The sequence below is a fragment of the Equus caballus genome, chromosome 15 (assembly GCF_041296265.1).
Source record: "Equus caballus isolate H_3958 breed thoroughbred chromosome 15, TB-T2T, whole genome shotgun sequence".
In the NCBI taxonomy this organism is placed as follows: Eukaryota; Metazoa; Chordata; class Mammalia; order Perissodactyla; family Equidae; genus Equus; species Equus caballus.
In genome coordinates, this window is record NC_091698.1 from 60,966,997 (window position 1) to 60,981,416 (window position 14,420).

At 45.0% G+C, this 14,420-nt stretch overlaps 1 protein-coding gene and 1 long non-coding RNA gene across 6 annotated transcripts in view; one reads left to right on the forward strand and one right to left on the reverse strand.

Annotated features, from left to right (window-relative positions):
• Nucleotides 1-14,420, reverse strand: part of EML6 (EMAP like 6) — a 279,682-nt gene that overhangs the window by 43,954 nt on the left and 221,308 nt on the right. For 4 of the 5 annotated variants that reach the window (XR_011426055.1, XR_011426056.1, XM_023619097.2 and 1 more), the window contains exons 28-30: nt 4,631-4,709; nt 1,975-2,104; nt 125-223 (exon numbers count right to left, since the gene is read on the reverse strand). Coding sequence is in view for 3 of the 5 variants with exons in the window: in XM_023619097.2 (XP_023474865.1) it covers nt 125-223; nt 1,975-2,104; nt 4,631-4,709 (308 nt within the window). In the remaining 2 variants the exon portion in view is untranslated. Of the gene's footprint in view, nt 1-124; nt 224-1,974; nt 2,105-4,630; nt 4,710-6,777; nt 6,932-14,420 lie in introns of those variants that run through there. The other variant, XM_070235453.1, reaches the window with a different exon arrangement.
• On the forward strand, nt 2,118-9,891 carry LOC138917692 (uncharacterized). Its single transcript, XR_011426074.1, has 3 exons — nt 2,118-2,213; nt 6,734-6,817; nt 9,757-9,891. It is a non-coding gene; the product is annotated as an uncharacterized lncRNA (long non-coding RNA).

Below are 14,420 nucleotides of genomic sequence, written 5' to 3' on the forward strand. Positions count from 1 at the left end.
ACCAGCAACTTCAACGAGAAAGGATGGATGTCAGCGACCCACCCGCTCTCTCTCCCAATAATTGCTAGGAAGTCAATGTCCCTGCTTAGCTGGGAGAAACTCAGCTGCCGCAGGACTCTCCTACCTATCTGGCTGGTGGCCACCACGTTTCTGTACTTGGGGTGCTGGTTCACGGTGAGGCAGAGGATGTCATCTGTGTGCTCCAGGTAGAAGCTCTGGCTCCCTAGGAGAGAGACATGTGAGGGTGAACAGGGAACCTAAACACCTCTCAGGGCAACCCCAAAACTTTGTGTGGAGTCTTTGGAAATGCCTTGCAAAAGTGAGAGCTTAAAATGCCAAATTCTCACTTTCAGAATCATCCTTGGGGAGATGGGAGATGAGTTTTTACATTACACATTCTGTTCCAAGTTTGGGAGAAGAGCTGGTGCCTGTTATCTAATACATACAAGCTCTACTTCAATCCTTCCCACTGTCCTGTGTGGGTCCAGAGCACAGTCCAAGCGCAGAGGCTTCCAGAGTCCAAAATGCTTCGTCCTCCCCATGGCCCAGGAATGATGGCTTCTCAATGTCCACCTCTGGGCAGAGCGGGGTGGGGACCTGGAGTTAGCACTCTACTGAGCAACATGGCACCACTAACTCATTGTCAGGGGAAGACTGAAGTAGGAAAACAGGTAGGGAGTCCCTTTTAATTGTCTTTACTTATTAAAGTACCAATCCACTTGGGTGCCTGGATGGCACAGGTCATGGCTTCACTCCCTAAAGCCCTAACTTGACTCACATCACAGGAAGTGGGAAAAGGACAAGAAAAATGTTATCATCTACTACAGCAAATGGGTTTGCTGACTTCCAAAGTGGCCACCATAAACCCACCCAAATGCACAAGAACAGAGAGGTGAACAATGGCATTGATATACACGGAGATAGCACACTGCTACTAAACTGATAACATGTGGCTAAAACATTAAGAAATTGTATAGAAAATTTCAAGGTCTTCCTCCCTCCAAAAGACAAATCATTGTGTTGCCCAGTGATTTCACTGTCTAAAAATCTATGTATTAACAACTGCACAGAATTGAGAAGGAGTATAAAATTTGGGGGGAAAAAAAAGGTTTGTTTTACGATATGAAGCAAATCATGCAAAACATTAACATATTTAGAGCCAGCCCTGATGGCCTAGTGGTTTAAGTTCAGCATGATCCACTTTGGCAGCCTGGGTTCAGTTCCTGGATGCAGAACCACACTACTGGTCTGTCAGTAGCCATGCTGTGGTGGTGGCTCACATAGAAGAACTAGAAGGACTTACAACTAAAATATACAACTATGTACTGGGGCTTTGTGGAGGAAAAAATAAAAAAGGAGGCAGTGCTGTTGACTTAAAAAAAAAATGTTAACATATTTAGATCTGGTGGTAAAGATACGTCTGTTAATTTCTGAATCCTTTTTGCTTGAAGTGTTTCTTTTTAAACTAAACTATTTTTTAATTTAAGAGTCATCCTATAGTTAAGAAACATTTTAGGTATTTTTGTTTATTGTTTAATTGTTCTCATTCTCACTGTAAATCTAGGTAAATAGTCAAAACAAACAAAACTTGAAAATGTGAGCTGCTGAACAATTGGTCACTGTTAATAATTAAGGAGAACAGCTCCCCCATGCATGTTTTTGGTTACTGTCTATAAGGATTTTCTCTGATCTTCTCTCCATCCCTCTCAGCCTCTGAGGAGCTGATGGAAACATGGACACCTCCCTTTCAGGGCCTACACAACCCGGCTGGGTGAAGGTCAGAGACAAAGAGGGCTTTGACTCTGAATGTGGCCTGAGCATTTTCTAGGACTAAATGATACTAGCCTGGAATTGAGTGGAATGGCTCTTTTAAAAGGAAGAGAATGCTTAAGCTTCCCCTAAACAGCGGGAAACCACATAAAAGGGCTAAGATAAAAGCCTGTTTTCAGACGGAGGTTTCTCTGTTCGAGGTACCTGTGGACAGGTTCTGAACAACGCCAGCCGCTGCTGTGTGGAAGATGATGTCGGCGCCGTCATTCAGGTAATGCAGGTTATTGCGACAGTCGAAGCCTCTGTAGCCGAACACGTGGTCGAGAGCCAGCTCCTACATTCCCACACAAAGACGGAAGCGGCCCTTAGAGGAAGAAGCAAGAGCAGAGGAACAGACCCGCACTGCGGGAGCAGCCAGGGATCTCATGGGAACCGCATGGCTGGTGAGACAATGAACCACTTGCTAAAAACATTTTGTTTCTTGATGACGATAAAATGTAGCCCTTTCTTTAGTTCCCTGAAACTCTAGGGGACAGGCTAACACATAGAATTACAGTGAGTTTTCTAAATAAATTAGATTTGCTTCCTGGCTCCTCAGGTGAGCCAAGATTTATGGATTTGATGCCCTATCAAGGTTGTCTAGACACTTTCTACGTGTGCCTTGGCAGGCGCTCTTTAGGTGAGCTGAATGGTGCCTCCGAGATTTGCTCTGATTCCCACAAATGCAGCTGGGATCAGCAGAGCAGAATGTTCAGGCAAACGCCATGCTCTGTGGCTTGGTGCTTGCCCTACAAAGTTTCTACACAATTTGCATTTTTTTTCCACAACTAGATACTGTTCTGGGTTTACAGTCTTTCTCTTCTTCTGGTCTTGTCTTCCATGACAAAGAACAGTGGCTGATTCAGATCATAACAGTTCTTAATTCGATTTGACACGTGTATAATTGGCAGTTCCTCTGTGCCAGGACTGTTCTGGTTGGTGAGACGCAAGATTAAGAAGATGTGGGTCCCTTTTCTCTAGGTTCCTGATTCTAGTCTTTTCTCTCTCCAAAGCTCACCGATTGCAAATATCAGATTAACTCTCCTAAACCACGACAACACTTCCTCACTCAAAAACATGCACTGACTTTCACTGCTTATGGGATAAAGCCCCAACTCCTTGAGTGGGCACAATCAGCCCCAACTCGACATCTCCTGTACCCCTCGGTCAAGCTGACATGTCTACTGAGCCCACATATCATGAGCTTTCCTACCTTTATGATTTTGCTTTTTTTATCTTTCTCAGCTAGAAAGCCCTTCTCCGCCTTTCAACTTAATGAGTGTCTGCCCACCCCTCAGTCTACCCTACCCCTCATCTCTCACCCCCATGTGTTTCCCAGAAACTGTGTAATATGTGACCCCCAGTCCTGGTGGCCAAGTGACTCAAGCTGGGCCAATCAGATGGTTTCTCCTGGGAATTTAGAATAGAGGACACTGGTAGGCTTGGCTGTTTAATTAACTGAGGGGATGTAAACTCAGGTGCTGGGTAGCACCCTTTAGTCTACCAAAGTAGTTCAGAAAGTCCGTAGAAAAAGAGAAGAATACATCAGACACATGCAAAGCCCTGCTGGGCAGAAAAAGGCACCATCTTGGCATGGTGGCTTTTCAGCTCCTGGATCCGGTCTCTCCTGAAGCTCAGTGGCATTTCCTGATCTGTGCTATATTCCATGATAAATCTCCTCATTGATCCCTTTTCCAAGACAAAATTTTCAGATGGATTTTTCTGGCTTCAGTGAGTTCAGAGTGTAGTAGGGAGACAGGTGAGTGAGAAATAATGGCAGTGTAGTGTGTGACAAGGGCTGTGGAGGAGGGGAGGTGTGGGGAGTGTGCAGAAGGGTTTAGGGTGAGGAGCATCGGGGAAGACTGCACAGAGGAGATGCGAGGAAAGGGCTTGGAAAGACCAGGGTGTGGGGAGGGAAGAGGAGGAGGATTCTAAAGGGAAGGAATGAAAACACAGGGGCTTGAAAGTCCAAGGCAGCTTCAGAGAACACTGAGTAATGGGTTTGGGGCTGGAGGTTTGAGTTGTGGTAGAGAATCTCAGGTGATGAGCTTGGAAGGTGGCTCCTGGGTAAGATTTTGAAACCGTAAACTTGGATCCCATCGGCAATGTGGAAATCTCCTGGGTCTTAAAGCTGAGGTGAGGCGGGAAGAGTTATATTTTAAAGGGCTAACTTCGCGGGCAGCCCGGCATGTGTCTGAGAGGGAGATGAGAGCGAAGGCCAAAACAACAGTTAGGAAGCCTGTCTCAGAAAACACTGGGTTCACTGGAGCTATAATCCTCATGTCTTAACAACTGAGTTCAAATCCCTTTCCACTTACAAGCTTGGTGATTTTGGGAGTGGCACCCAACAAGTCATTTAACTTCTCTCAGCTACAGTGTCTTCATCTGTAAAATGGAAACAATAATAGTTCCTACCTCACAGGTGAGGAATGTATGAAACACTCCTTGGGAAGTATGTAGCATGGCACCTGGCACACGGGGAGTGCTCAGGCAACATTAGAGAGTGACTAAGCTCTCGTTCTCCCTGAGTGGTACTAGGTAGAGGGAAAAGGAGCCAGGTTTGAAGGACATGGGACATTTTTGAGCTAGTACTGATAGGACCCAGGGCCATGGCTGAGGGAATGTGATGCGGTCGATGTGATTCTGGTTACTGGGATGGGGGACACAATGCTATGTAGAAGGGAAAGGGGACAAGAGAGAGTAATTGGATCCGTTCGGGTTCACTGGAAGGTATCTGTGGGGCAGGCAGATGGTGATGTCCACCAGGCAGGTCTTAGAACACCAACATCAGATTAAAAGCAAAATAGCTTAATCTCCTCACCTCAACCAGTTTCTTTTTTTTGGTGATATTGTTCTTCTGGAGTTTCTCAGGCTGGGGAGCTGCTCTGCTAACAGGTGGTCTGGAACAGAGAGTGACCAGAAGAAGCACAGTGTTGAGCAAAAGGCAGCGAAGTTGCTTCTCAGTGTGGTCAGCTAAGGCCAGTGCCAGGCTGCTCTCTCTCTTCTCCCCGACTCAGAGGACCTTCCATCTGGGTTTCTTCTTTCCTGCCCCCTCCCTTGCCTGTGCCCCCAGCACCAAGAAAAGTAGCTTCTGATATTAAGGGTCCTGCATGATGAGACCTGGATTCACAGGCACTGGGGTGGGCTTCCCCATACCTAAGGCATCGTAGTCAGGGATCGGTCCCCTCCTCCTGGGAGCCAGGAAGAACACATGAGCCAGAGGGGCTGCTTTTAAAACTAAAGAGGACCCCAAGCATGAGAGGGAAGATGCTGCGCTTCCTGAACCCACTGGCAATTTTTCAGACGGGGATGTGTCAATGCTGTTCAGAATTAGGTAGTCAAAGATCACGGCATGCGGTGAAGTGGGACTTACAAGCCAGGCTGGGGAATGGGCCCTGATGGCCAAGTGCCCAGGTTATTCTCACTACACAGAAAGGAAAGGAGGAAGCAACGGGATGAAGACAGAGAGAACCCCACTGTGCCCCATCCCTCAGGGTTATGGTCCGAGTTCAAGAGCTACCATCATACCAAAGGTTGCTTTTCCCTTCTCAGTTTGGGAGATCTGGGCCTCCAAATTTAACTAAGAGATTTTTATAATGGGTAAGCCCTCATGGACTCTTCTATGAGTAGGCCAATTTTTTGTAACACAGGGTTCCCTTAAATCGGCCTTCTCAGAGTTCAGGAAACTGGGGATGGCAGGGAGACTGTACCAGCTCCCGCTGCATGTTCCAAATCCATTAGCTATTGCTCTTGGGTTATGCAAAGAGAAAGGATTACCTTGATCCCCTTGTAAGCAGCAAATAAAGCCAAGTGAGAAACTTAGTACAGTTTAGAGCTGCATTAGCAACCACCTCATTCATGCACAAGCATTTTCCAAGTGAACAGACATTCCTGTGTGGCACAAACCATGCTTCCCGAGCATGCCAGCAAAGAACTAAAACAGAAATGAAAGAGTGCACCAGTCTACAAATTCAGAAAGCTCATACCCTGGCGTCTCTGGGCAAACTCTGCACTAAAGCGCCTACAGAATAGGGAGAAAAAAGGAAGCCTTGTCAATGCTTCCCGCACACTCTCTGCGACTCTGCGAATGTGCCTGGGGACTCTGCTTATTTTAGAGTGTGCTGGGGAGAAACTTGTCAGAAAAACAATCACATCCTCCTGGATGTCGCTGGGAGTTACGCACAATGGATGCTTTGTTTCTGAATCAAGTTCGACTCATAATTTAGCCTAATAATTCCCAGTGTTTCTTGGTAGAGCAGCTTGCCTGCTGGAGCAGCTTGCATTTTTGTGCTGGGGAAAAACAAGGTACCTTTATTTTCTCAGAAACTCTTCAATCAAAACATGTTATGTAATCATAAGTGATAATTGGACCAAATGGTATGATAATCACCACCGAACAATGGGTAGAGAGCACATCTCTGCAAAACGACACCCCCGGCTGACGTCAGCGCCGCCAAATTGAGCAAACCCGGGAGGCCGGGGCATGCCAGTTCTCACAACTAGACACTTCCTCCACGTTAATTATCGCTTCCCAGGACATCTGCTCTTTCTTCTGTTTTAGTGGGACTTCCAAATGAAATACGTGGGTTTCTTCTTTCACCTAAGAATGTGTAAGTGTATGACAAAAGCAAGCCAAGGTCTGAGATGGGAGCAAGAGGACACCAGGACCGTAGCATGGTTCATAAGGCAGAATTTGAGATTAAACGCAGGGCTCGTTTTCAGGGTACACAGAGGTTGTATAATATGTCACATATTATACAGTGTCTATAGAGTATGCATACAAGCACAAACACTGTGTATTTATATATACACGAGATTGTATATATAGACACATAGAGGCAATCCGATGCTTTTTTCACCTTGATTTTCAGTTAAAAACTGAAAAGTAAAGCAATCTCAGAATGTTTCTTTCTTATTTCGCAAGCATATGTTTACAGCTGTATTGCTTCAAACTGAAGATGAGAGGTGGAAAAGGAAGAAACCTGCATTGTGGCAAATTCAGCGGATTGTAAGTATAGACCCTTCACGCTTGTGGATTCGGCATGAACGTTTATTACTGGATGCTCATCCAACACCTGGGCTTTTCCAGAGTGCTGTGAATACTTACTTGACAATTCCCTGCCTCCAAAGGAAAGCAAGTTAAAACACAATACAAGCATTAAAGGCTTCTTTCCAGGCATCTATAAACAGTGTTCGTAACATCAGACGTGGCAGGGACTGCCAAAAATTTCAAACACTGCCAAACGCTGCAGGTTTAGCATTTTTCAGTGGATCTAAATCCTTCCAGATTTAGATTCCATTGGAAATGTGACTCTGAAAAGCTTTGCTGAGGTGGGAAAGAGTGCATGAGAACATTCACTCATTTTTCAGTCCAATAAACTCTTTATAGCTGGTTGTTCCCAGTTGGCACACAGGATGGGAGAGCCAGGAAGGTGGTGAGTGTTACTGGGATTTAGCAGAGAGACTCGGCAACGTTAAGAGCTGGGAAGGTGAGAGGGTGGAGATGGTTGGTGGGAGGAGCAGAGACACAAAGGGGCCTCATGGGGGCAAGTGGGGCTTTGAAGCAACTCAGGGAAACAAAGGAGAAAGTTTCTACTGGGCAAGAAATTTAAGGAAGGAACCTGCCTAGCGAGCAAACAAATTGGATGATCAGGAGCGAGGATGATGGACAGGCTTGAGTTCAGAGAGAGCAGGAGAGGAACTCTGCCAAGGAAGAGAGAGGGGAGGCAGGAAACTCAAGGAGAGGCCTGCGGTCTCAAGCATGTGACTTTCTGTTAAGTAATGAGGCAACCCTATGCTTGCCCAGTGCTACGGGTGCAGGCTGCTGAAGATCCATTCCACACCCGTGGGTAGAGTCACTACTTTGTGCCCCATGTCCCCTGTGGAAATGGCACACTCTGTGGGCAGGGAAGGACCATGGAAGGTCAATCCCTATTGTAATCTCGTTGTCCAGCAGCTGGGCTACTGAAAAGAAAGATTAGACTCACTTGAAGATTTGTAGAGTGTTACCCTGACATGGGCTTTCACTCCACAAAGGCCCCCAAGGGTGGCCAGTGCCTGGGTGTTTGCCCCTCCTTGTCCCCTCCCTGGGTATTAGGCTGGCAAAACAAGGGTTGGAGCAGAGCACACAATGACCTGAGATGCGCACGAGAGAGTTCAGAGCCAATGCTCTTAGGGAAGCTTCTGAAGTGACTCAGGAGGTTACGAAAGTCAGTCACAGACCTGAGATGGGGGCAATGTGAAAGCCAACTGGGGAAAAGGCTCAGAAAGCCAGAGAGAAACAAAGTTGTTCCAAGCAGCTTCTATAAAGACGGGTGTGGGTGGGGAGAAACTCAGCTACATTTAGCCAAGAAATGCAAGTTTGGAATTGTTTTTAGTGTTGTTAGTCAGACAATGTTCAAAGTGTCCTTGGAGGAAACATAGCTTTCTTCAGATTCCAAAATGTGCCACAAAATGCTCTAAGAGTTTTCGAAATGTCTTGGGAAGCCAAGCTACTCCTGACCCTGGTTTTAGGTAGGGACCAGTAGACGACCCAAGCACTATTTTAGAAGTATCTATCTATCACTCCACGGATGGGCTTCAGGGACTCGGTGAACCTCCTGACACTCGTGCCAAATTGTGTTTGCACATGTGCATTTTTCTGGGGAAAGGAGGCATGCCTTGATCAGGTTTTCAGAGATGTCTGTGATGCGAGAAAGAGAGATTAACAACCACTGCTCTAGTATACGTCCAGGTTTAGGAAAAGTCTCCAAAGCCATGGGGGCTCTCTATTATCGAAACAAGAGGAACTGGATTCTGTTAAATGTATTCCTAAGCCTTCCAGAACCAACAGTAGAGCTGCTCAGTGGTGAAGTGGAGTGGAAGAAAGTCAAGCAGGAGAACTATGGGATGCCCTGAGAGAAGCCTGCCATCTTGAAAATGCTCTTGGCTGATGCCTATAATACAACCCTTAAAAAAAAAAATGGAGATATAGTTCAAGACTTGGCCATTATAGGTAAATATCAAATTATTTGGCCATAAAAAATTTTGAGGGCATAAAGGATAGAGCGGAGGGAACTATGAGTAAAGGTGGGCAGACTATTGAAGAGGCCACTGCAATAATCCAAGGGACGGATGATGAAGATCTTGACTAAAGCAGTGGTTGTGGAGAAGGAAACAAGTGCATACTTGGAGAAATATTGGTGAAGTAGACTTCAAGGACTTTGTAACTGATTGGCTCTAGGGGATGAAGGAGGAGGAGCAGTGCAAGTGGAAGACCAGTTTTCTGCTTGGCATCTGGGTGGATGGTGGCACCATTGACCGAGACAAGAGGAAAAGATTTATGAAGAAGGATGATGAGTTCAGTTTGGCATGTCAAGCATTGCACGTCCGTGGGTTGGCTATATTAGTCACAAGTTCACCTGAGAGGTGGGACTCAGAGATATGGCCTTGAGAATCATCAGCCAGGGTATCCAATCAGGGTAGGATAAATGGAGGTTAATTAGGGAGAGGATTTACGGCAAAAAGAGAGGATGGGCAAAGTCGAAATCCTGAGGATCAACAGCACGGGAGGGGCTGGAAGATGGAACACTGAGAAGGAATGGATGGAAAGGTAGAAGGGCCAGGAGAGAATGTTTCCAGAAGTAAGTGAGAGAAGAATGTCTATAACTGCACTGTCCAATATGTAGCTACTGGCCACATGTGGTTACTGAGCACTTTAATTGTGGCTAGTCCAAATTAAGATGTGCTATAACTGTAAAATACACACCAGATTTTGAAGACCTAGTAAAAATAATTTTTAAAAAGAACATAAAATCACCCATTAATAATTTTAATATTGATTACATGTTGAAATGATAAAATTTTTAATATATTGGGTTAAATAAAATACATTATTAAAATTAATTTCACTGTCTCTTTTAACTTTTTTTTTTAAAGATTTTATTTTTTTCCTTTTTCTCCCCAAAGGCCCCTGGCACATAGCTGTATACTCTTCGTTGTGGGTCCTTCTAGTTGTGGCATGTGGGACGCCACCTCAGCATGGCTTGATGAGCAGTGCCATGTCCGCGCGCAGGATTCGAACCAACGAAACACTGGGCAGCCTACAGTGGAGTGCACAAACTTAACCCCTCGGTCACGGGGCCAGCCCCTCTTTTAACTTTTTTAATGTGGCTACTAGAAAAATTACATATGTGGCTCGCAATATATTTCTATTGGACAATGCTTCTCTAAGAGAAAAAAGTTCTTCCTTTTAACGAGACAAAGATAGAGGAAGAGTAGATTGGATTTGGGAATTAAAAAGTCACCATGTTAGCAGCACAGCAGGGACAGAAGACAGATGGAATGGGCTAGAGTGTGAAGGAGAGACTTAGTGAAGCCTGGAGGAGAAGAGGAAAAGGGAGGAAAGCTGAGGGTGGGAATATATGTGTAAGTATATAAGATCAGTCAAAGGATTTGTTATTTTTCTGAAGAGAGTTGAGTGGGGATGGGAAAGACGAGAACGTGTTTCTTGGCTGAGGACACAGATCCAGGTATGGGAGGTGGCATAAGAACACAGGACAGAGGAGAGATGATGAGGGAGCACAGATCGATGGGAGGCCGAGGTCCAAGTACCAGCTGAGGGACCAGCCTTGAATAGGAGAAAGGATTCACTTCCTCTGAGAAGAGAAGGAAGGAGGTGAATTGTTTATGTGGGGTGGAGGATGGGAAGAAAGACAGAGGAGAGAGAAAGAAGTGCCAAGATGGAGTTCATGCCTAAGGGCTTCTGTTTTCTCAGAGAAGGAGGATAGAAAAGCCATCTGCCAAGAGTGGAGGAGGTAGGGTTTGGGCAGAAGGTTGAGAAGTGGGAAAAAGTGTGTCTGACTGCTGAGAGGGTGGCAGAGGGAGCCAACGAAAGACAAGAATGAAAATGAAGAAGCAGGTAAGGGGGCCTAAGGGCAGCTGGCAACACAGACTCTGGTAAGGGCTGCACTGATGTGATTTTCTAGTCAGAGTGTGGAGAGAGGGGTTGTGGGAGAAATATGAGGTAAAGAGCCAAAAGGACTGGAAAAGCGGCATTCACACAGGCAAAATAGTGAGGCCAGCAGGGAGCTCATGAACCTGGAAAAAATGGAGGTGTCTAGGCACTGGATGTCTTAATAAGGATGAAGGTCAGGTGTACTAAGAAGGAGAAATCTAGAAGGTGGAAGGTTAAGTCACTAAGGGAGAGAGGAGTTACAGGTGACAATGTAACCCATGGTATGGCAGGAGCTGGGGCTGGCCAGCTGGCCATTAGCTGAACTTCTCAGAGAAAGGAAGTTGATAAATGACAGGAACAGGGAAGGGGAGAAGATGGCAGAGCATGACATGAATTTCATTGGAGTGGGATGGGGCTGGATAAGAACATGCCAGCATACTTAAACACACCCACAAAAGCACCCTGATCCTCCACACTTTACACCCACTAATATCCTTTCAAGGGGCACAGATTGTACACCCTAACAATTGCTTCTGCAAGTATCTCCTCAGTTACCACATCACAACCACACAGACTGTGGTAGCACCCATTCCCTCCAAATGGAGATCTGAGAGATGTCCAGAGACTTGATTAAACTGATCGGAGCTCACTCCGCCACTGTCTTCTAAGAGACACACCTTTCGATAGAAAAGCGCTTACCTAGTTGTGATGCCTTCTTTATCTCCAGGAGTGAGTGGGTTTGAGTTGACTGATTACCCTGTAGGAGTATGACTTCCTGGGTGTATTAATCTTTTTAAAAAATCATTACATAGCACTTTACTTCTGCATTTTTATACCTTGGTACATTCTTTGCAATAAAAAGTGAGCAAACTATTGAATGGCAGGTTTAATTCCTAAAATTATCAGTTATACAGAAGCCATTACTTTGCTTCAAACAATATAGAAAATCAAGGGATTTGAACAAGGTAAATCATTTACGAAGGCAGCATTAAATTCCCTTTTTAAAAAAATCAACTATTCAGCTTTCAGTGGAGTTACATAGCTAAACAATAGGCTTTTGAAAGAATAAATTTCAGCGTTTTGGGGTTTAATCGATACTGTAACTTCAGTTCTTCCACCTTGCTAAAGAACAGGAAACTTGCTACCTTCTACCTGCCCAGAGCGGCTCCGAGTGTAAACGGGATGGAAATGTGTGATTAGAGCTTCCTCCCCATTTACGGGACCAAGCTTCAAGACAGGACATAGCGGTTTTGACAGAGCTCAGGGTGGTAAACTCAGCAGCACCTGCTCCAGCGATTGTCAGTTCTTAGCAACTCTCACAATACAGGCTCACAAAGCAGCCACTGATCACTGATGACAAAGGGCCTCTGTCAGGCCGTGGAGCTGGGGAAGGTGCCAGGAGAGGAGGGCTGTTTACTCGTTGACATCACCGTGGAAGGAAGCATTGTCCTGCTTTATCATGCTCACTGTGCCTCAGGCAAACTTCAAATGTGGATTGACTGATTAAACAAAGCATTTCTTAAAAATTGGGGGCAGGTTCTCCCAGCAGATTTCTGTCCCCAAACATAGCTTAAAAGGTTAGAAGGAAAACTAGGATTACCTATAGGTGGTGGTTTCTTTCAATTCAGGCAACTTTAATGCAAACCTTTCCCATATTTTCACATTTTGCCACTTGTGAGCATGTCCTTTGTTTCACTGTAAATCTCTGACAAAGCAGCTGTGTATGTAAAATAGGTGTGATGGCTACAGTAACACAGAATTTTCTTTTCAGTTCTTTTTGCCTTGGGTTATTTAAATAGATTTACACCAAATAAACATTTATTCATAAGCCAAGATAGGCATTTATTAAAAAACCAAATAAACATTAATTCCTAATGGACAGATGGTCTGAAGATTTAAAAATCATTTAACCAAGAGCAGTCCCATGGCCAGCTGGGGCATCATCAGATTCTACATGGGTCACACCATTTCCCACAAAGACAAGACCACCAATAGGTGCTAATAAAATGCAGGTAAAAGTGGTTGCTGATAAAGAATGGATTTGTAGACCATTTTGAGGACAGATTTTTTAATTTAAATATTAAGAGAAGCAGGCTAAGTAAATCCATCCATTCATTTACTTATTCAAGAAACAGTTGTTACTATGGACTATGAGGAAGACGCTGTATTAAGCGCATGGTGGTACCCATGACAGACATGGTGCCGACCCTGGAGGAACTAAGAGTCTCATAGACAAAGTTTACGATCCAGTGGAACTTTAAACATCTTGATGCCATGGACCCATTTATTAAGGAACCAAGGGTTAAAAGTAGCTATTACTTTGTGGCTGAAGAAAACCAAATAAACAAAACCCCCTACATGCTTCTTTATAGACCCATGGTGCACAGTTTTCTTTACAGAACTTTCTTTTTGCTTAAGTTCATAAATATGTGCAAATTGATTCAGAAAGGATATAAGACAGTAAGAGAAGATAAATTTTAGGGCATTCCCCATTCAGCCATAAGCACAGTTTAAGAAAAAGTTTGGAAAACCCTAGTGCTAGAGTGGAATTTTGAGATCATTTGGTGCTAGGACCCATCAGTTCAGAGATGAGGGGACCACCACTTATAAAAGGCTCAGAATCTGCTTCTAATCTTGGTTTGGTTAAAGCTTCTTGGTTTCCTAAGGAACACATGGCATAGATTGAGAGGAGATATGTACCAGAGGGACTAAAATATTAATGGAAGAGTATTCGCAGATTCCTTTTTTATAATTTCCTTGCTAAGAATAATCCTGGCACTGCCACCTCAGTGCTTCCTCATCCTGGTAGCTGAGATGGATGGAAGGTGAAGTTGCCTCGTTGGGGAGGGCAGTTTGTGGGGTGGAAATTATTCCTTTCCCCTCCCCTCACCACGAGGGGTTGGGAGGGGGATTCTACTCAGGACACAACTTCCCCCCTACATGTCTAGGGGTGCCCAAACCACCCTTCCCAGAGTGGGATGAAACAGGGGAGGGGAGGACAAGGATCCCTCTTTAGGGTCCTGATGTGTCTGCAGGTCCACACATGGGAGTTATTGAAAGATAATGAGATGCTGACACCTGGGGATCAGCCAAATGTAAGTGAGTATTGCAAGGAGCCACTGGTGCCTGGGGATGAGTACCCATCCCTGGAGACAATGGGAGGCACCACTCATCCATCTACATAGAAGGAAACTTGCTGCATATATGACTGAGCAGAGGAGTTTCCTGATCTCCTAGATCCCTCCTAAACAGCCACAGTCACACACTCCTTGCCACAGAGATTCAGCCTAGGAGCTAGGGCCTCTCCACTTCAGGCTGTCATTTGGAATTGCCTAAAAGCAGAAGCCAGATGGAGACTATAATCTGAGAGCTGGAAGGATGGCCAGGGGTACCAATTGCTTAGAGAAAAAAATGTCCAAACTGGACTATGGATATAAAGACAAGATGCCAACAAAAGCCTAGACTCTGATATCTAATCCATGTGTATCAGTGACTAGAAATCAACCTAAATCTTGTTAAGTTGTTAAGGAGTTTATTCATTCATTCAACAAATATTTACTGAATGCTGGCACTGTTATCAAATTTGGAGATATCAGAAATTTTGCTTTCACAGAGTTGACATCCTAGTTGGGTGGCAGGGGCTTTAGGAGAATCCCCAAATCTGACAAACAACAAA